General features: G+C 38.6%; 1 protein-coding gene across 1 annotated transcript; it reads left to right on the forward strand.

The window, feature by feature from the left end:
• Positions 1 to 12201: 12201 nt before the first annotated feature.
• Positions 12202 to 13933, forward strand: LOC115676795 (dof zinc finger protein DOF5.7). The gene has a single exon (XM_030599797.2). It carries the CDS (start codon positions 12418 to 12420, stop codon positions 13552 to 13554), a length of 1137 nt encoding a protein of 378 aa, XP_030455657.1. The 5' UTR covers positions 12202 to 12417; the 3' UTR covers positions 13555 to 13933.
• Positions 13934 to 23025: the final 9092 nt, after the last annotated feature.

Consider the following 23025-nt stretch of genomic DNA (forward strand, 5'->3'; position numbering starts at 1 on the left):
GTAGAAGAATTAGGTGGTGGATTAAAATTGCAGACGATAACTTAATGGAACCTTTAACCTATTTGATAACTTTTTCTTTGAAAAGAGTGAAAAGTGAGAGAAAAGAGGGTTTTACCATAACTATATAATGGATGATTAAAATTCATAACTGAGATGTCTATTTTTCCTCCATAAAATTCTACATTATTCTTTTTATCTAGTATTTTTTATGGGTTGGAATCTAGGAATTATTTTGATAACCATAAAGTTGACCAACTATATTCAATTTTGTTAGAATATTGAAATATTAACAACATCCTCATCTAATAATATGAGCAAAATATTCTGAGTTAAAATCTTTCTAAATCCATTATTTGTCTCTCTTATTATATATTTCCACGCTATATCTTAGGCTAAAGTCTAGCCTATGCATGAGGGTGAGTGTGAAAACAGTCGGTCGTGGTCTCACATATTACAAATTTGTCCAAACACATCGGTTGAATCTTAAAGGTTTTATTTGACCAAATTTTTTTTTAAAGGTTTTATAACTTTCAAATGGTGCCATTAATCTGAGACTCAATGTCATTTTATGCCTATGTTTGTTTCGCGGAAATTTTTTTCCTAATCAACGAAAAATCTATGGTTAAATTCAAGAAAATGATTTTCTCCGTAAAAAATTAGAAATCATTTTTCAAAATATGACTACACATTGACACATAAACTAGAGATTTTGCACTTAGGCATGGGAACCTTGATGCCCGTTCCCAAGTCTAGAGGTTGGGACCGAGCCCGAGTCCATCAAGGCTAAGCCCGGGGCCAAAGAGGTCACACCCGAAACTCCGGTGCCCGTGCTTGGTTCCCCAATGCTCGAGCCAGGGTACATAGAGGTCAAGCTTTGGGACACCGGTATCCATGATCACAAAGGCTGACCCTGAGACCCTAGTGCCCATGCCCAGCACCCTGACGCTCAGGCCCCAATTCATGGAGGTCGGGCCTGAGACCTTAGTGCTCGTGCTTTCACTCCTCCAAGTCTGGGCTCGAGACCCTGGTGCCGGTGCCTAGGTCCCTGACACTCAAGCTTGGGTCTTCGGCGACTGATCCCTAGTCCATCGAGGCCGAACCCTAGACCCTGGTGTCGTGGCCACAGTCCACAAAGGTCAAGCTCGAGACATCAGTGCTAGTGCTCTGATCCCTAATGCTTAGATCTAGGTCTATAGAGGCTGAGGCCAAGACTTTGGTACCTTTGCCCGGCTCTCCGGCACCCACACCCAAGTCCATGGAGGAGAGCCTAGGTCCAAAGAGGCCGAGCCCACGACCCTAATGCCCTTGGCCAGGTCCTCAACATCCGAGTGCGGGTCCATCTGAGCTTGAGAACATGATGTCCATGCCTAGATACATGCTGCCCAAACACAGGTCCATCGAGGCAGGTCCTAGGCTCGACCTTCATGAACCTAGGCATTAGGGACTTTTGGCCTAGCCTTTGTGGACCCAGGCCCAACCTCCAAGAACTGAGGCCTGGGCATCGAGATCTCGAGCCCGGCCTCTATGGACCCGAGCCCGGCCTCGATAGACCCTGGTGTCGTGGCCACAGTCCACAAAGGTCAAGCTCGAGACATCAGTGCTAGTGCTCTGATCCCTAATGCTTAGATCTAGGTCTATAGAGGCTGAGGCCAAGACTTTGGTACCTTTGCCCGGCTCTCCGGCACCCACACCCAAGTCCATGGAGGAGAGCCTAGGTCCAAAGAGGCCGAGCCCACGACCCTAATGCCCTTGACCAGATCCTCAACATCCGAGTGCGGGTCCATCTAAGCTTGAGAACATGATGTCCATGCCTAGATACATGCTGCCCAAACACAGGTCCATCGAGGCAGGTCCTAGGCTCGACCTTCATGAACCTAGGCATTAGGGACTTTTGGCCTAGCCTTTGTGGACCCAGGCCCAACCTCCAAGAACTGAGGCTTGGGCATCGAGATCTCGAGCCCGGCCTCTATGGACCCGAGCCCGGCCTCGATGGACCCAAGCGAATGCCCAAGAGTGTCAAGGACCCACGCACCGGGGTTATAGAGGCCAGGCTTGGCACCACGGTACCCGTGCCCAAGTCATTAGCATCGAACAGTGAATGTCTATTTAATAAAATAAAAGCAAGTTTTCCTTTTCAAAAGACAAAAAATAATTTCCAATTCATTTTCAGATTTGAACAAAACATCGGAAAATATTATCATTTCCTGAAAAATAACTTTTTAGAAAATATATTTCAAAAATGTCAAACTTTTCGTGAAGTAAGCCTATGTAAGCAATTAATGGTGCATTATGTTAACATGGCCCTCAACATTATGCTTGTTGTCTGTGCACTATTTTAACATTGATGGCGAAAGGACGTACTTAAAATCGCTCTGCGTGCCAAGGCATGCAAAATTTTCGTACTTGGAAATTAAATATTGTGTGTATGTAGAGAACGTGATCTTTGGTTTGCTTATTTCAGACTTCCCCGTGGCTTATTTAACTCTGGATAGTCGGTTCTGTTCCCCATAGTCCAAACAAGCATCATAAATATGACAAAGACGACCACGACCGTTTTGTACTGCCTCTTTTTATTATCTTGGGCATGAATTGCCATTTCAATGGAGGTCTTTGAAGTGGTACTTGTGGACTGGCTGGTGAGATTGAGCTTTCCTCAATGGACAATTTTTTTTATAATCCGAGGGGCACGGATTTGCAAACCTGGCTATCTAAAGGCTTATAAAACGTTTCGCAAGTTCCCAGAGCCGGTTAAGCCCACGCTTTTAAGTTGTGCAGGCTTTAACCTAGAGAGTGTGCACGTAGATAGTGAGATTCGAACGGGTGAACTCTAGTTTCTGAACTGGAAATTCCCTTAGCCCCAATAACATTACATCAAACCTGGGGGTTAACTATTTGAAGATGGCAATGAGAGACAACTAAAGAGCTTAAGACTTGGTCGTGTTTAAATCTATGTATTCGTGGATTAAGTGTGCGAACGAGTAACCTCTAGATATATTCCATATTGTAAAATAAGTATATATTTATAAACTGTATAATGAGACTATTAAAGGTAATGAGATATTCAGACCATCCTCTCATAATTTAGAATATTAGGAATAATCAATTGAGTAGATACATAATCAAGGGACAAGGGGGATGTACACAACCGAGAAAAGTATGCATAATCTCTTAATTATGCCTAACACCCTCCTCAAACTCAAATTGACGTTGAAGCGGTTAGTTCATTGGAGTTTGGAGAAGAGATCCAATAAATGCCTAAAGGATATGCTTGGTAAAGATTTCAGCAATCTTATCAGTAGATGAAGTAAAAACAAGATGAACTATATCATGGAGTACATGGTATCACACAAAGTGATATACAATCAATTTCAATGTGCTTGGTACTCTCGAGGAAAACATGATTATGTGATTTTTAAATAGCACTTCAATTGTCACTGTATACTATGCAACTACTACAACGAACTACTATGTCTTCTAATAATCATAACCAAAATAGCAATTCAAATGTGTGCACAATATTCTACTCCAATACTTAATCAAGTTACGATAGATTGAATATAAATAAGGATTCTAGGAAAAAACAATAGCCGATAATGTAACAACTATCTCAAGCATACGCATGGGAGGTTGAATATAAATCCAGGACTCGCAAAAGATGAGGTTGTTCAAACCTCCTTGTTCCAATTGAAGTTATCAAATTTGATTGCATTATACGAAGCAGAATGCACGTCCAATTTTTTTAATAATAATTTGTTAAGGATTAATACCACGAAAAATTCAAAACTGGTGTACCTGTGATAAATTTACCTTGAATTGATTTTTTTACTACAAAAACTTCAAACTGATACACTTGTGACAAATTTAACTACTAAAACCCTAAACTTATCCACTTGTGACAAATTTACCCTCCATTAAATTGGATTAATCTCACGAAAAATCATAAATCAATAAACATGTGACAAATAAAGAGGTAAAATCTCAAATTGGTATACCTGTCAATTATCATGTATCATCTAACTTATCAATTTAACAGTAAAATTTAACGGAAACTAACAGAGGTTAAATTTATCATAAATATACCGATTTTGAGTTTTTCGTAGTATTAACTCATTTTTTAACGAAATTATCGTGCATCATAAACCTGTGATCGGTTCTGTCGTCACGTCATCCGTAGATATACCGGCCATTCATACATAGGAGGGTTTCGTTTAACTTACAGGGTGGGGCGTGAAAGTGAATAGGACGCAAAATGACAAAAAATCCAAACTATGTGTTTGGAGAGAGCAGGACCAGGAAATGAGAAGGTCTGGGCCGGGGGGGAGGCAAAAGGACATGAGAGAGAATGAATAGACAAAGCCTGCCCCTGCGAAACTGGCAGAGACCGAGCCTTTGCAGATTCTGCCGCCCCCTGTTTCGCCTGCCTTCGCTCTCTGCTTCTGCTTCGAGCCCTACCACCACTGCTACTAATACTGCTGCTGGCTCTCGCTGCTTCTGTGAGTTCTTTCTCTCTCCTCCCGCTTAACAAACGTACCGACTGCTGCACCTGCTGCTTCTGTGCTTTCAGTTCTCACGTTACCATGTATTCCATCACATCACATCTCATCACGTCAGGACTTGGCCTTTACATTTTCTTTTTTTCTTAACCTTCTCTGGATGCGTCATTCGGGACCTCTGTTGTGCTAGGGCGTTATTTCCATGCCTATGGAAGTCATGTTAATGCATCCATCCATTGAATGCCGTTCTTGTGCTCTGTCGTCTTCTTCTCGTGTATGAAGGAACATTAATTCGATTTTGGGGAGGTGAGTTTGGCTATTTCAACCTTAAAAAGTCGAGAAAATTATCGAATCAATCATATATTTACTATACGGATGTCATTTAACTTTAAATTTTTTAATTTTGTTAATTTAATCTTAGAACTCACGCAAAATTTCAATATAGTTATTCCAATCAATTTTTGTGAAAAATTGCTAATGTGACTGTGTGTCACGTAGGTCGGGCAATGATGTCACCTTGAGAGTGTGCCCACAACATAGTGGTCGCACTACCATTGTCACTAAAGTGGCAAGCACAATCTCAGACCTAACAAATCTAAGACCATGAGAGAGAGAGAAAGAACAGGGGTAGGGGGAGGAGGAGGATCTTAGTCTTACTACCGAAGGAAATATTAGGCTTATCATGTGACTATCGTAAGCAGCAACACTAGCGACAAACAAGAATCGATATGTTTAAGTGAACAGTTTCATTTGATCTAACACGACACAATTAGACACTTTTTAACACTCTTACTCATATTTAAAAACTTTTTTTTTATCTTTAGAAGTCTATAAAAATAACACATATCTGAAAAAAAAAATGATAACATCAAAACATGTTTAGGGATACAAAAGTTATTAAACATAAGAAATACTCACTCAACCTACAATTTAAATTAATATAAAGTGAATTTACTCATATTGTCTAGAAATGTATTAACAGGAGTTATCATGCATAAACTTATTTTACGTGTTTGTTATGTACACCAATTAACATTGTAAATAGGTTAACATGTTGTGTTGTGTCAACATTCGGCATCATGTTATTCATGTCATGTTGTGTGACCCGCTTTATTAGATGTCTTGTATTAGTTTTGAGACAGTTCGACACATTTATTATATGTGTCACGGTCGTGTTAGCCATATTTGTATTATAACCATGGTTCGACACAATATAATTAACACAACACGACATGAATTGTCAGCTCCGCTCAATGGTAGGTGAGACAGCTTTCTAAAAACAGCTATAAGGTGTTGTTATTGTAGAGCATGCAGTTGTAAAGAGTTCGCCTAACACTTTATAAAAAGTTATAATCTCTTTCATGGGCCGATAACCACGAATCTCTTTAAAAAAAAAAAAGAGAGAGAGAAAAAGATAGATGAAGAGGCATTCGACGGTTCGATCACCCCATGATGAGGTTGAATCTTTGGCCATTAAATAAAATGACAAAAGTGATGGAATTGTGGAGTCTGATAGAGGAAAGTAATATTAAAGTTGGGAATATTTACTACTAATGGCATACATGTAATTTTCATGTAAAAGTAGAGAATATAGCTTAATGGCATCCATGTAATTTCTATCATAATTATATATGCCCTAGACTCGTGCTATCTATTGGGACAATATCTTTTGTATTTGTAAACTTAAAGCTTGTAACTTTGATACTAATACTAATACTGACAGTGAAGAGATTGTTTAGTGCGGCACCGTCGTTTTTCCTTTCTGATTTTGAATAAGTTTTCCATGAAAAATTCGTTTGTCTTCTTCTCTATTTTTTATATTCAAATATTCATGTTCATAACAATTGGTATTAGAGCTTGGTTTGACGAAATAGTGGGAGCAATGAATTGGACGAAGGGAAGGTGAAGAAAGATCAGTTCAATGGCAAGGACTTTGATTTTTAGAAGATGCAAATCGAGGATTTGTTGTATTAGAACCATCAGCCTCTATTGATAGAGAAATTAGATTCGATCAAGCAAGGAGAGTGGGAATTGTTCGATCGACAAGCTCTGGGTGTGGTTCGTCTCACATTTGCACGGAAGTTTCCTTCAACATTGTCACTAAGAAGACAACAGAGGATTTGATGAGGGCGTTGTCCAACATGTATGAGAAGCTTTATGCATCAAACAAGGTATATTTAATATGTTGTCTTTTCAATTTGAAAATGAACAAAGGTGCTTCTATGACATATCACATCAACAAATAAAACATGATCACAACTTAGTTGAGTTCAACATAAATAAAATTCGATAATGAGGTAAAAGCTTTAATTTTGTTATATTCTCTACCTGAATGTTGGAGTGCACCTGTGACGGTAGTGAGCAATTCGTCTAGTCAGAAAAAGTTGAACCTTTAAGAAATCCGAGATTTGATTCTTAGCAAGGAAATTTGTAGAAGAACGTCGGGCGAATTTTCGGGTGCAACCTTAAATACCGAAGGCAGAGGGAGAAGCAATCAACGAGGGTGGAACCAGTATCGTGATAGATCGAAGTCCATAAGGAGAAATAAATCGAGACCTCGTGGTGAAATAATTTGCCAGAAGTGCAAAAAGAAAGGCCATCTAAGATGAGATTGTAGAGCCCCAAAGAAGAAAATTTAGTATCGAGATCGAAATCAAGAGGAAGAGAAATTTGTGAATGCAACTCTTGAAGAGACACTTGACAATGATACTTTAATTTGAGCATTGACAGTCGGATTGAGTCTTGGATTTTAGACTCAAGTGCATTGCTTCACTCTACTTCATGCAAAGAATTAATGCACGATTTTGTTGTTGGAAAGTTTGAAAAGGTTTATCTTGCTAATGATAAACCTTTGCATATTATGAGAACGGGTGATGTTACATAAAAACTACTAATGGGTATCAATGGAAGTTGCATGATGTCAAATATGTTCTATGACTTAATGGAAATAAGATCTCTATAAGTTAATTAGACAACAAAGGATATATAACTATTTTTTATAGCTCTTGGAAAATAATTGAAGGTACTTTAGTCGTAGCATGGGTAACGAAGTCAAAAACATTGTACATGACATAAAGCAGTAGAGAAATCATAGTTGTTGCTGAGTCGGAAGCTAATTCCAAATTGTGGCACCGCAGGCTTGGACATATAAGGGAAAAGGGATGAAGGTGTTAGCATCAAAGGGAAAACTGCTTGATATGAAGTCCATAGGTATTGGTCTATATGAAGATTGTGTTCTGGGCAAGCATAAATGTGTCAATTTTTTGAAGATTGGGAGAGAACCAGAGAAAAGAAAATTAGAGTTGGTGCATATAGATGTGTGGGGGGCAACCCGTGTGCATTCTCTTGGAAGCTCGCACTACTATGTCACTTTCATTGAAAAGTCCACAAGGAAGGTATGTGTTTATTTTTTTGAAAAACAAATATAATGTGTTTGCTACTTTTAAGAGATGGAAAGCTAAAGTGGATAATAAGACTGCCTTGAAGATTAAATGTCTAAGGTCCGATAATGGTGGTGAATATGATAGAAACGAGTTCAGACAATTTTGTGCGGAGAATGGGATCAGGATGACAAGAATTGTTGCCAACAGATTGCAACAAAACGGAATTGCTAAGAGGATGAGCAGAACTCTTAATGAACGTGCAAGAAGTATGAGGATGCAAGTAGGATTACCCAAGACATTTTGATAAATGCAATTAACATAGCAACATATCTTATCAACAGAGGACCTTCAATTCCGCTTGATTTCAAGCTACCAGAAGAAAAATTGGAGTGGAAACAAAGTGAATCTCTCATATCTGAAAGGTTTTTGTTGTGTTTTGTATGTCCACATATATTCTGAAAATAGAGATAAGCTTGATGCAAAAGCTAAATAATTTTTTTTTCACAGAATATGGTTATGATTATTTTGGTTAACGTTTTGGGATGAACAAAATAAATAATAATAACAACTACAGATGTTACATTCAATGAAAACAAGTTGTATAAGAACATATATGTGGTAGAATCCAGTGTGAAGAAACAAATGGTGGAGACTAGAGAAATTGAAAAGGATGGGGTTTTTAAGAGTGTTCTAATTAGAAATCCTAAAATTTTTCACATACACTTGAACCCACTCTAAGAAGATCTAGTAGAATATCTAAACATGTACAGTGGTATTCTTCATCATTGCATTATTTGCTTTTGACCAACGTTGGTGAATTATAAAAAAAATTTAGGAGCAATGCAAGTTAAATATTATGTTAAGTGGTAGTTAGCAATGTGGGATGAGTTGGATTCACTAGAGAAGAACATAACTTGGGTGTTAACTCAATTACCAAATGGTAAGAAGGCATTGCAAAACAAGTGGGTGTACTGGGTCAAAGAAGAACTTGATGGCAACAAGAGATACAAAGCAAGGTAGGTTTTCAACAAAAGAAAATAATCGACTACACAGAGATTTTCTCTCCAATTGTGAAATCGACTACTGTCAAGCTAGTGTTGAGTATTATTGTTGCTGAGAGTTTACTCTAGAGCAGTTAGATCTACAATCCTCCATGGTAACTTAGAGATATTTACATGGTACAATCATGAGGTTTTCAGGTTCTTAGAAAAGAAAATTATGTCTGTAACCTGAAGAAAAATTTATATGACTTGAAACAGGCTCCTAGATGGTGGTACAAGAAATTTGACACATTTATGTGCGGTTATATGTTTACTAGATGTGAATTGGATCACTGTTGTTACTTCAAGAATTAGATAACTACTATATTATTTTGATGTTCTATGTGGATAATATGCTCATTCCACGATCTAGCATAATGGAGATCAACATACTAAAACAACAATTGCCAAAAGAGTTTGAGATGAAGGACTTGGGAGCAACAAATCAAATTCTTGGAATGAGGATCAAACTAAATAGATCCAAAGAAATTCTAAAGTTATCTCAAGAAAAGTACATTAAAAAGGTGCTAGACAAATTGGAGTTTAGAATGCAAAACCTAAAAGTACTCCTTTAGAAAGTTACTTCAAGCTCTCGAAGATGTAATCGTCAAAGACAGATGAAGAGCAAGAGTCTATGGCTAAGGTGTCTTATGGGTCAGCTATGGCAATGTGGTGTATATTATTGTGTGTACCAGACTAGACATAGCTCACGCAATGGGAGTTGTGAACAAATACATAGCTAGCTTAGGAATAAAGCGTTGGAAAGCTATAAATTGGCTATTAAGATACCCGAGAGGCCCTTCAAGTATGTCATTATGTTTTATGAAAAATGGTGTAACTTTACAAGGCTTTGTGGATGCAAATCTTGGTGGTGACGTGGACAATAAGAAAAGCACCTTGTGTTATGTTTTTACCTTAGGTGGCACTACAATCAATTGGATGTTTAGACTTTAGAAGTCTGTGTCTCTCTTAACTACTGAAGCAAAGTATGTTGTCATATCTGAAGCTGGTCGAGAGATGATTTGGTTTAAATTTTCTTTGAAAGAGATAGGCAAAGAGTGGGATAGCAGTATTCTTTTCAGTGATAGTCAGATTGTTATTTGTCTTGCAATGAACCCGATATTTCATTCAAAGACAAAGTACATGAGTTGAAGTATCATCATATTTGTCCGCTGATATATAATGAGACATTGATATTGAAGAAGATTCTTGGTGTTGAAAATCCAATAAATATAAAGATTGTCACCACTGAGAAACTGAGTTTGTGATTATTGCCTTAGTTGGCCTCCATGTCTAGAGATAAGGGGGCTGCCGCACTAGGACGAAACAAAGACGTGAAGACTATGAAAGACTATTGCCATTTTGAAGATCAACATCCAAGTGGGAGATTGATGGAATTGTGAAGTTGATAGAGGAAAGTAATATTAAAGAGAAAAGTTTTTACTCTTAATGGCATACATGTAACTTTCATATAAGAAACATAGAATAGAGCTTTATTTACTACTGCTAAAGGCATACATGTTATTTCCATTAGACTCCTTACATATATCGGGGCAATATCTTTTGTAGTTGTAACCATGAAACTTATAAATGTGATACTGATATTGATACTGAAGAGATTGCCTAGTGCAGCACCGTAGTTTTTCCCCTTTTGATTTTGAAAATTCGTTTGTCTTCTTCGCTATATTTTCTCTTCAAAGATTCGCGTTCCTAACACAAAGATTTGGACCTTCAATTCTTTTACCTGATGAACCGGTTGTCTTTTTTTCAGGTCTGATCAACCAAGTTGCACTCTCGATCAGCCGAAACTTGTATTAAAACAATCCTTTAATTGGTAAAATAATTTAATATACAGTAATTATGCTTATTTTTCGATAAAAAAAATGCCCTCTTGGTAAGACAACTTATCAGTTGTAACAGATTTAAATTCATTGTAATAATTACTTTCACTTGGTTGACCAAATTGAGAGTTGGTTTAAGATGGTCTACCGAAATACACAAGAACACAAAAAAATGACCCCTTAAAAAGACCGTGCTTTTCATAACAACTTGCATTTACCACGGACAATTAGTATTGACCAAAACAACTTCTAATTTCTTAGAACAACTGACATTTTCCAAGAACAAGTTACATTTATCGAGAATATGTCATGTTACGAAAATAGTGATAAATCTTATTCATTCTTTTCCCACGGTTAATTTGTCAAGAATAAGTAATTTTTTTGTGCAGAAGCAACTTATGTTCATGAAGAACAACTAGTATTTACCAAACTCAAGAGGCATTTACCATTGAACCTACTTTTGTAAAAACTTGCACTTGCCCCGAATATTTTGTATTTACCAAGAGCAACTTCTATATACCTAGAATAACTTGCATTTATTGACAATAGTTTGCATTTACCGACAACAAGTGATGTTTACGACAAGTAGTGGTAAACTTTATTTGTCCGTTGGTAAATCATATTTGATAAATTCTATTCGTTCAAGATAAATCTTTTCGCATATATATAAAAACAAGTAGTTTTTACCACAAACAAACGCCTATATTTATGAAGAACAATTAGTATTTACCAAGATCATGTTGCATTTACCAAAAAGAACATGCTTTTATAAAAAAAAAATTGCAGTTGCCATGTATTTACCATGAACAACTTGTATTTACCTACCAACTTGTATTTACCAAGAATTGGTTACATTTACGGTAAGCAGTGGTAAATCAAACAAATAAAATATATTACGAACATATGATTTTTACAGGATTAACCATGAATGAGCAAAATTTATTGCGAACAAATAATTTTACCGATAAATAGACTCACTTTAGTAGGGATATAATGTGGTATACCACAAAATAGATGATGTTACCGATTATAACTACATTTTACTACACGAAGTAATTTCATTTTCCGTTTGAAAAATAGAAAGTTACTATTAAATTAGGTCTTATTTTACTAGAAATAAGTTTTTGCCCTCTTACTTGAAGTAAATGACACCTCACCATAGAAGGACGCAATAGATGAAATCGAAAAAAAGAAGAAGAGAGAAATGCTCTAATCCGAATTAGATCACCTTCACTTTTTGTCTCACTATGGTTTAAAAATTTGTCCATGCATCCCAATTATTAAAGCTAGTCGCAGATCCCTTTACACTGCCAAATCAGTTTCAGATCGATCACCCTGCTTTTCCTTAATTTGTCCTATATATATTTATAAAATCATATTTATATATTTATATATTTCTTGTCTCGCTCTAATCATATGCCACCAAGGGGACAACCCTCTCTTTGATGAAGTTCACAGGAGCTCATCTTCTTCCTCATCCTCCTCCTCCTCCTCCTCCTCCTCCTTCTCCTTCTCTACTCATTTCTCACTAACTCCATCCATGAAACCATTCAATTCCCTCCCTCTTTCCCTCTCCCAAGGGAAACCCAATACACCCTTCATCCACCTTAACTAGATTGTCTCTCTCTCTCCCTCCCGCACTCTCCCTCTACAGAACTAAATGGCTCCACCGGATACCGCTCCGCCGAAGCCACATCCGATGGCGGAGAAGGACGAGACCGCCCCGGGATCCGTCTCGCGCAAGGCAGCGTCGTCCCCGTCATCCGGGAAGCCGCCGGAGCAAGCCCTAAAGTGCCCGAGGTGCGAGTCGTCCAACACCAAGTTCTGCTACTACAACAACTACAGCCTCACCCAGCCCCGCCACTTCTGCAAGACCTGCCGCCGCTACTGGACCAAGGGCGGCGCCCTCCGCAACGTCCCGATCGGCGGCGGCTGCCGCAAGAACAAGAAGCTTAAGCCCTCCTCCGCCTCGTCCAGGCTCTTCCCCGGCGGGGCGGGCGACCCTAAGGAGTACTACTCCGTGCCGGCGGCCCCACCCCACCCGGAGCTCGGCGGCTTCAAGCTCTTCCAAGGCTTGTCCCCGGCCGTGGATTTCCAGCTCGGCGGGCTTTCTAATTTCTCTAAGGCGGTTCAGAATCACAACCCTCCAGCCCCTGGAATTTACGGCCAGTTCTCTTCGTTTTCAGATGCATCTGCCATCGAAACGGCCGCCGCCGCCGCTACTAACAGCGCTACCACCTGTTTCTCTCTAGACCCGATGGCGGGTCCCAGCGGCTCTCTTCTTGGGTTCAACAATTATCACGCGCTCCCTCCCTTCATCACGGCTGCTCCGGGGTTTGCTACATCCGGTGCACTTCAGGAGTCAGGCGGTTCGATGAAGGTTGATACCAATCTTGCATCCTCCATCGAGTCGCTGAGCTCGATCAACCAGGATCTGCACTGGAAGCTGCAGCAGCAGAGGCTGGCTATGCTGTTCGGCGGAGACAATAACAACAACCATAATCCCAAGGCCAACAACGGCGGCGATGTCGCCTCGTCAATCAACGTCGCCACCTCACCTTTCGAGGATCAGCCGCAGAACTTGCGACAGCCTGTCTTGTTCCAGAATCTGGACGCTACAGGTAGCTCGAGAAAGGAAGGCTCCTCAGTGACGGAGTGGTTCTTCGGGAACGCGTACGCATCAGTTACAACGCCGAGCCCGACCAACAGCAGCAGTAACGGGAACGACAACAACAATACCGGCAACTGGAACAGCAAAGGATCGGGTCAAGCGTTTCAATACACTGCTTTGCCCTAGCTGCGGATGTTAGAGAGACACAGAATATTAAAAAAAAGAGTAAGTCTTTCAAGGGTTTCACAATTTAAAAGCTAAAAAAGATAGCTTGGGAAACAAAGAAATTAATTAGAATCATTTAATCTCTCCCCGAATGTTGCTGTTGGGTTTTACATGTCTGTTCTTGTGTTTAACTTGTTGGGTTCAAACGAAATCCACATGTAACAGTAGCCAAAAAAGAAAAAAGAAAAACAGAAATAGCATGCTTTTGAATATTTCCTGTTGTATTAACTGTGTGTATTTGATAAGATGCTAATCATTAGGTTTTAGTGTTCTCTAATTTGTAACCGAAGCTGTGTAGAGGTTCATGGTTATATTATATAGCTTTTTTCCTTCGTTTATGCTTGAGTTGCTTGCTTCTATAAGTAACGATAATTTCCGTTTTATTCTTCTTCTCAGTATGATTTACCAAGTGGAAATGGGCAATATCTCCTTTCGATTGGAATATTAGTCTCTTATGTCTACTTGAGCATCTGACTGATCTCTTGACAGGTGCTCTCATCTCAACAAATTTTAAGTGTGCTAATATATATATATGAAACGGGCATTCAAATGGATTATAGTCTGTGTTAGGTTTTCTTGAAAAAGTTCAAGAATTGATACACAAGATTTTCGTGTACATTCAATATTATATTGGTACAGTAAAATCTACTATCTAGTTAGAGGACAACAGTCGAACAATGAACGGATAGTTTCAAATTCAAGAACTGTACCACTATTTACTGATTAGTTATTAACCTATAGTCCTATTGCAAATGGAACATAATGTTTCACTTTACATGACATTATGGGACCAAAACACAGGAGTCAATGGTCATGCATGCAATTGCAATGCACCGCTCTCCTTTTTCATAATTCCCTTTTGAAGATGAAGACTGGTAGATCTCTAATTCGGCCCTCTTTGCGATCGCTTTGGAATCTGTGATGAGATTTTTAATTTTTTTGGACTTGACTAAAGCATGTCTGTAGCTACACTAGACCACATCTTTTAGTTCTTCAATGCTCTTCGTCTGCAGTATACATATGTATGCAGAATCAGAACTCTCTCTCTTTCTCTCTCTATCTGTCTGGTCCTTATAAGCAACTGATCATGTCTATCTATGAACAAGCAGACTAGTACATCTGGTGCCTCTGGCTTTACACCTTTAACCTATCTAGTTTATGTAGCCTCTTCCTCTCTCTCTCTAGCAATAATTAGTTTCAGTGTGGTTGCGATCCGGTTGTGTCTGGAAAAGTGATGGTTTGAAAGTGTATTGAATGAGAGACTGTCAAAGTTTTGAATGGATATGAGTGAGAGACAGAGAGAGGGAGAGAGCATCGGGTTCGTTCTTTGGGGAATGAGCCATCGTGCTAATTGGCTTGAACTCTGATTGCAGCTTCTGTTTAATTCTTTTCGTTTTATTTTCTGGGTTTCGATTTCATTACAAGTTTCTGTTGAGGTTGAGGACCCAAGTGAAAAAGCGAAGGAAAGCGATTCCTTTTTGTAATTAATCTCTTTTGGTCACCTTTTGTTCCTTACTTTTAACTATTCATGGGGGAACTATTGAGCCCCATGATTGTTGTTTGAGAAAAGGGTTGCAATCATTCCAGCGCTTTTATAATTCAAGAATCATGCGTCTCCCCTTTGAAAATTATAAAAAGAAGAAGAAGAAAGAGACTGAGGGCGGCCGTGTTCATAATAATTGTTCTTCAGCATGTAAATAGGATAAATCCATGACAAGTTGAGTTTTCATGAGCTTTATTATCTTAGACATTATGTAATGTTTGACTTAGCAACGACGAGTCATGGGACTTCATAAATTTGCCAAAACACGCAAAATATCATATTTTTCTTGCCATAACTTTTGATTCGAAGTTAAGGATATAGTATTTCTCTTTGCCATGTGTAAAAGGATATAGACTGTTTGTGCTTATCAGAATCAAAGTAAATGCTGCCACTCTTGGTCTTAAAATCTCTCTCCTTATAGCTGAGATAGCACCTTTCTTTGTTCATGGTTATCATGTGCATAGGAGATTAGGCATGGAAAACAAGACAGGTTTGGGACTTTTGACCTCTTTCCAAACTTATCCCGTTCGTTTTTTGTTATTTCCCAAATTCTTCCTATGTTTTCTTATGAGTTTTGACATGAAATGATCATAAACCCAGCTCATTAACTCTGTCAGACTTCGACCAAAAAAAACTGTCAGGCATCTGCAAGCCGCCGTAGTACTTTCTTTTTCAACAAATATCTAATATTAAATACATAATGAATCGTATTAAATTTGTAAACATGATGGTGTATTCAAAACTTTTGCATTGTATTCTCATATGAGAGAACCTAAAGAATCATACAAAATAAGATTACAACAAATTGCTATCAACCATCGTACAATACTATAATCTAGCAATAAAATAAGAATTCAAGCTTGAAATGATGGTTATTTTTATTGATGTTATCTCACATCAGTTATGAAATGAACTGATAGTTAGTTCATAAGTATGAGAAAAAACCTCACCTTTTACGTTAGTTTTTGGGATGAGAGAGGTCTCGAGCTTTGATACGTGTTGCGTGATTATTGGGTTTAAACTTGTTTGGTAACCTGAGTTATAAACTAGCCACCAGCCCCTTCAACAACTGATAAACATGTTAGATTATTATTTACTTTCGTGAACATCTATTGATCAGATTAGGTTTTAATTCTACTCCTTAGGGTTCGAAGAAGTATGTATATTTACTATACGGGTTTTAACTGAATAATGCCGGTGAGCACTAATTAAGCAACCAAATGAGAAATTATCGAGAAAAGCCCTATGATGTTTTTGAATATGACAAAATTATCAAGGGCTATTGATATGTGTATTTAAATATGTAAAACAACTTGTCTATACCCGTGTCGTATGCAGATAGTGTCGTCAATAGGACGTCTAACAGCATGGAATGGCTCTATTGAAGGAGAACAAGCTATTGTGTAAGGACCCGGGGTCTACACTGTGTAATATTGTCCGCTTTGGGCCCACTGACTCTCGCGGCTTTAAAACGCGTTGTCTTGGATAGAGGCGCTCTCTGGCCCTTCCTCCCCCAAGCCCAATATTGTCCTCTTTGGGGCGCTCTTTGGCCCTTCCCCTCAAGGCTTTGTTCTCATCATGCGCAGCGGAAGCAAGCCCATGTGAAACGCGTTACACAGAGTAGAGAACCCAAGCCTTATAAACTAGCCCAGGACTCTCCCCTAAGCGATGTAGGACAAGAGACATACACTCTCTTGCCATCTTAGAAGCCTGCCAGGTTACATTCTCCCCTCCTTCGAGCACAGGGTCCTCGCTGTGGCCCCACACGCGGTCGGGAGTCGGCTCTGATACCATTTGTAAGGACCCGGGGTCTACACTGTGTAATATTGTCTGCTTTGGGCCCACTGACCCTCACGGTTTTAAAACGCGTTGTCTTGGGTAGAGGCGCTCTCTGGCCGTTCCTCCCCCAAGCCCAATATTGTCCTCTTTGGGGCGCTCTCTAGCCCTTCCCCTCAAGGCTTTGTTCTCATCATGCGCAGCGGAAGCAAACCCATGTGAAACGCGTTACACAGAATAGAGAACCCAAACTTTATAAACTAGCCCAGGACTCCCCCCTAAGCGATGTGGGACAAGAGACATGCCCCCCTTGCCATCCTAGAAGCCTGCCAGGAGCCGCTCCTTGTCCAGGCCCTCTGGCCCCGGCGACCACTCACCGCCCTCGTCGGACCGGGTCGTTACATTTATGGAAGATGTGTCTTAGTCTGGAAGGACCTTTGTCAAAGGTGACCAACTGTACATTGAGGTTCGTTAAAGCTTGGATAGACCAATAGAATGTGAACAACTTATAGAGCATGAAAACGTGAATTTGCTTAGAAAAACCTATTTGTAGAAGGTGAACAAACCATTCAGCGGAAATTCGTGAAAAGTCTAGAAGGACTTCTAGTACACTTATTCCTAAATTTATTAAAATACTTAATCTTAGATGGTTGTTGTAAAAAGATCCGAACATGCAAGCTTCTTTGATTTGAACAAAAGAAGAAGCAACAATTTATAAAATTTTCAATAAAAATCATTAAATTGATTCATTTACGTTAACAGTATATCTTTTCTCTTTCACCAATCTTACCATTAATGAGGTCCCAGTGAGCGATTTTGAGCCATTTAAATTTTAGGATGTGTCTAAAGTTATAAGAGGTGAAAATAGTGCAAGCTTAATTTAATTGTCCCATTATAAGTTTACCAAAGATATAAGGGAAAATGACATAAACAGTATCTGAACTTTAACTCAATATATAATTTGATCCCTAAACTTTTAATTTGTTCAATGTAGTTCCTGAACTTTAAACTAATATTCAATATAGTCCCTGAACTTTTAATTTGTTCAATGTAATCCTTGAACTTTTGATGCATGTTCAATATAATCCCTGAACTTTATAAAAATGTTCAATGTAGTCCTTCCATTAATTCAAGTTCAGGGACTATATTGTACATTTTCATATAGTTCATGGACTAAATTGAATATATACCAAAAGTTCAATGACCACATTGAACATTGGGTTAAAGTTTAGGGATTATATTGAACAAATTAAAAATTCATGGACCAAATTACACATTGAGTAAAAGTTCAGGGACTGTTTGTGTCATTATCTCAAGATATAAAAGGTTCCCACTTGTGAAAATCTAGCCCTATACTTCTGTACTTGGAGTAGTAACAGGACTTAATGACTTGCTCATACAACCAAGAAATAGGAAAGAGAACACTATCCGAAAAAACATGACTTAATAACTTGGCCCCTCTGCGATTAGCATCTCTGAGAAAAATTCAGCAGCCCAGCCACTGTCGATACTTGCACGTGGACGATCAGTACTTACAAAATAGAAAAATGATGTCCATGTTTCATCTTGAACCGTACCATCTGTTGTGTTCCAAATCCACTGTTGTGATCCACAGGATGTAATGCCCTTTACAGTACTACCTCAGGTTTTTAGATAAACTTCTTGACTTTTATTTTGAGTTAATATTACGAAAAATTTCAAACTAGTACATCTGTAATAATTTTATTCCAAACTAATTTTTTAATCACAAAAAATCTTAAACTGATACACCTGTGACAAATTTACTCCAAATTAATATTTTGACCACTACAAACTCCAAACTGGTACATTTGTGATAAATTTATCTTCCGTTATTTTCCGTTAAATTGGATTAATATCACAAAAATCACAAATTAGTACATCTGTGACAAACTTAGGGTAAAACATAAACTGACACATCAGTCAACTGTCACATGTCATTTAACAAAGTAATTTGATAGTAAAGTTTAACGGAAAATGAGGGTAAATTTGTCACAAGTGTACCTGTTTGGGGTTTTTGGTGGTCAAAAAATTAATTTTGGATAAAATTATCACGAGTGTACCAGTTTACGGTTTTTCACGATATTAAGCTTTTTATCTATTTTGGTTGTGGCTCACCACGCACTAACATGGCTTTGAAGTGCACCATACTAATTTGAGATTGTGCAAAACTTATCTATTAACGCAAGTGCAGGTGCGGATGATTCGACTAATATATATTCTCTAACGTCCCAATAAGCTTCATGATATGGTCGGCTAAGAGAATTAGTGAAGTTTCTCGCGATCTAAAATCCGTGTCAAGACTCCTTTGTCCCCTTAGGGAAGGAAATATTAAAAGCAGACTCTTTTAGATGATATGAGATAAAAACACAATACATTGAAGAAAATTTGAATATGACACGGTATAACATGCTTTTGGTAGACCAAAATCATCCCAAAAATCCAATCCTTTCTTCGGCTTATCAAACATAGCAGGCTTGCAATTTGTGAGAGATATATCTAGGAAATTCTCCATATCTCCCTAAAATCTTCATATATTTCAAGTTTGTGAATATTTCTCCCTTAATTGTCCACATCCCTAAGCGATTATAACTAATATCGTGTAACATCTTGTTATTTTAGATTTTCTTCTTGTAAATGCTATAGATACCTCATGTACTCTGTTCATTATGAAATATACAGAAATCACATAATTATCTTTTCCACATATTCTTATCTTGGTATCAGAATTAGGTGATCTTGAGGAAATTTTGAGTGCATCGGGTGCACATCGTGTCCGAAGCAAACTTGGCATCTCCAGTCATTATCCTTTTCAATTACTACTAATAATCCCTCTCTTGAAGTTGATACTCAGCATTGTTTGTCTCGTCCAATGGTGACGTCATCAACCACATCATGTAGCTACGTTAGCCTTTTGTAGCGTCTCCTATCACGTACCCACATCAATCTATTATCGTGTAGCCTGCCATGTCAGCTTGTTGATGCATAGCTTGCAATGCAGCCACGTCAACACGTTGTCACACGGCCTACACACATTAGTCGGTTCTCTCTACAGTAGACTAGACCGGTTCGCTCAGCATGCCAGATTGGTAATCTCTTCACTAAGTGTTTTTTTGGATTTTTCTCTAAACTCCAATAGACTACTTTCTACGTCACTAGATGTTAGAGATGTATCAAGGAGATTATCTATATTTGCCTTCATTCTCCATATCTCTCAAATTATCTATATATCTCTCTCAATTATGCATATCCCAGATTGATTATAATTGTTATCGAAATATCTTGTTGTCTTTGATAGTCCTTTTGTAAATAGTTAGAAATAACTCAGGCACTCTTTATTATAAAATATGCATAAATTACACAATTCTCTTTTTCCACATATTCTTGTCTTAACTAAAGAATTCCTTTTCAAAAGAGCCCTACTTATCACGATTGCATTAGGATTGCCGGGCATCCCAAGAGGTCTGAATTAAAGTAGGCATTCCCGATTTTTGTATGACCAGCTTCAGTGCGCCTATTGATAACTAGGTTAAACACAATTTATGCACGAGTTATCCTAATAAACAAACTTTTGAAAAAAATCTCGGGAGAGAATATACTATTCTATATTCTATGTGATTTAGGGGGGGGGGGGGGGTCAATTCTCACGAATCCTAACAGCACCATTTGTAGGCCTCGAAAGTGTTTTTCCCGGGCAAGCTCCCTAGGAAAACAAAACCACTTTTTTCACATATTGCAGGGTTGTTGGAACAAAACAGGGACATACATGTTGTAGGTTGGTGCTTTTCCACAAATATAATGAGTGCCCTTATGCATAAGCATGCCCTTAAAAGGTACCTTTTCTTTTTGTTCCAAATAATTCCTCCAAGAATCGTGAGATGCACTGGTCATTCTAAAAGCTTGTTGGTCTCTTTCTTTCGGCCATCTAATTTTACGTGCGAACAAACCGTCATCGCATAGGCACATGCATTATGCTCGTGTCCCTCCTCGCATTATGCTCGTGTCCCTCCTCCTTTTTTCACTGCCACATTTACTTGGACTCTTGTGTGGACAGAGAGAGAGAGAGATATGAACATGGAGGGCTGGAGCATGATTAACGTGAAGGAGGTCACTGAAAGAGAAACTTTTTTGTGGGGGAACAGCTTTGTGTCGTGTCGAGCTGTCCAATGTAACTGTTCGCATGCAAGAAGCTCATGACCGAGATTCAGAGAAACTCTAGGCTACTCCTCGGGGCAGCGTAACTTCTCTAGAGAGGCTTTCTCAACTGACCGGCAAAATTGTCTAAAAGGTTTTTAACCTATTTCAGTCTTAAACCTTTCAATTGTGTCGATTTAGTCTTAAACTTTTTGATGATTTACCAATTTTGTCCTAAACTTTTCAATTCTGTCATTTTAGTCTTACTCTTTTGAAAGTTTACTAATTTAGTCCTAAACGATAAGATTGAAGCACTTTTGGCTAAACGACTGCTCCGTAATATAGCAAAGAACAATTACTTCTCTTTGTACAATGAAGTGTGTGTCGTTCGTGGTTTGATCTTTAAGATCCTACATCATCTATGTGCATTTTGCGTGCGATATTCCATAGGGTTCTGTACATACACAAAATTGATTCAATTAATTGTCAAATGACGCTCTTTATGGGTTAAAGGAGAGATTGCCATTGACTCCTCGTTACGGGTGACAATTAGGCTAGGTTGGCCCGAGTGCATCACATCAGCCCAACATGGCCCAAGAAACAACTAGGCTATTTTGGGTTTGGCCCATTGTGTAGGCCCACTTTTAGGACCTTTAGCGGCCCTTTTTGGCCTTTGGACCCATGTGATCAATAGCCCAACGGCTATTAAAGTGATCAACAACCATTGGGCTACCGATCACTGATGAGCGGCGAAAGGGCACGGGACGAGCATGAGCATGATCTTGCACGATATTTAACAGAACCGGCTGGCACGAAGTACAAATTAGGCCATGCTTGGGAATGACGTGCTACCAAAATGAGAGGCTTGCACGATATTTAACGGAACCCGCTGGCTTGAAGTACATGATCTTGCACGATATTTAACAGAACCGGTTAGTTCGATCTGCTATAATGTGAGGTACAACAAGTGACAAGCCATCTAAAACCACCATTCATCGTCGTGTGAGAATGTAAAGTCAGTCAAACGAGAAGCTTTTATCCTGTCAAAGGGTGGATGATGTTTTTAGGGTTGAGGATAATAAAATGCATAAACTTTAATCCCCAAAATTGGTGTAGTTTATTGAGGCTTTAAGGGATTTCTCATTCGGCAACTTGAGATCACATGTTCAACTCCAACTAACTACATACAAATTACTCTGAGTTAGGGCTATCTGCATAGATTAAAGATCCAAACTTAACCGATTTGTTCGGGCTTGTGGGGTGTTCCATAAGCTTTCAGGTAGTTAGATCTCAATGCCGGAGGTCCATTGGTTATCAAAAAAATGCACAAGCTTTTCATGCAGCGTGATTGATCAAGTGAGTAAGTAACACAACCTCTCGATATAGGTAAAAATGTTGTATGGTCTATAGATCAAGCACATCTCATCAGCTGACTATATGAATCCCACTGTGGGACCCACATAATTAATAATTAAGATTATATTGGCCTAAATGATCTATACAACATACAATAACTCTCCACGACATATTTTTAGAAATCTGTCCTTTTGAACATGGTATGCTTTCTCCATGTATACTTAGAAAACATACCTATATATAGTGTCAGGGCCATTACAGCGGTCCATAGAATTAAAGAAGTCCAATCAATTCCAAGATTAGGAATAATAGAGCTATTTGGTGAGTCCAATTTATTAGATTTTTATTTTATTACTGTCAATCTTCCGGACAGAACTCTTTGTTCGTAGTCTCCTACACCAATTCTCGCTTAAGTAGATAATAACATTATGTGTGAATCCTTACCAAAAAAAACATTATGTGTGATTTAGTAATTCTACCTTGAAACAAGACAAGAGTTGATAAGTTATATTTAGTGTCTCCAATACATTTGGGTAGGAGTGCCATTGGTGGTGCTTATACGTAGTCATGGCCACGGTTCAGGAATCGCCGGTTCCGGTTCCGGG

This window comes from Syzygium oleosum, unplaced genomic scaffold (genome assembly GCF_021117445.2).
Source record: "Syzygium oleosum isolate NSW1041296 unplaced genomic scaffold, Sole_v2.1 Sole_v2.35, whole genome shotgun sequence".
Lineage (NCBI taxonomy): Eukaryota > Viridiplantae > Streptophyta > Magnoliopsida > Myrtales > Myrtaceae > Syzygium > Syzygium oleosum.

Excerpts from the sequence above, each read along its gene's own strand:
- LOC115676795 (XM_030599797.2), top strand. The coding sequence starts at position 12,418 with ATGGCTCCACCGGATACCGCTCCGCCGAAGCCACATCCGATGGCGGAG.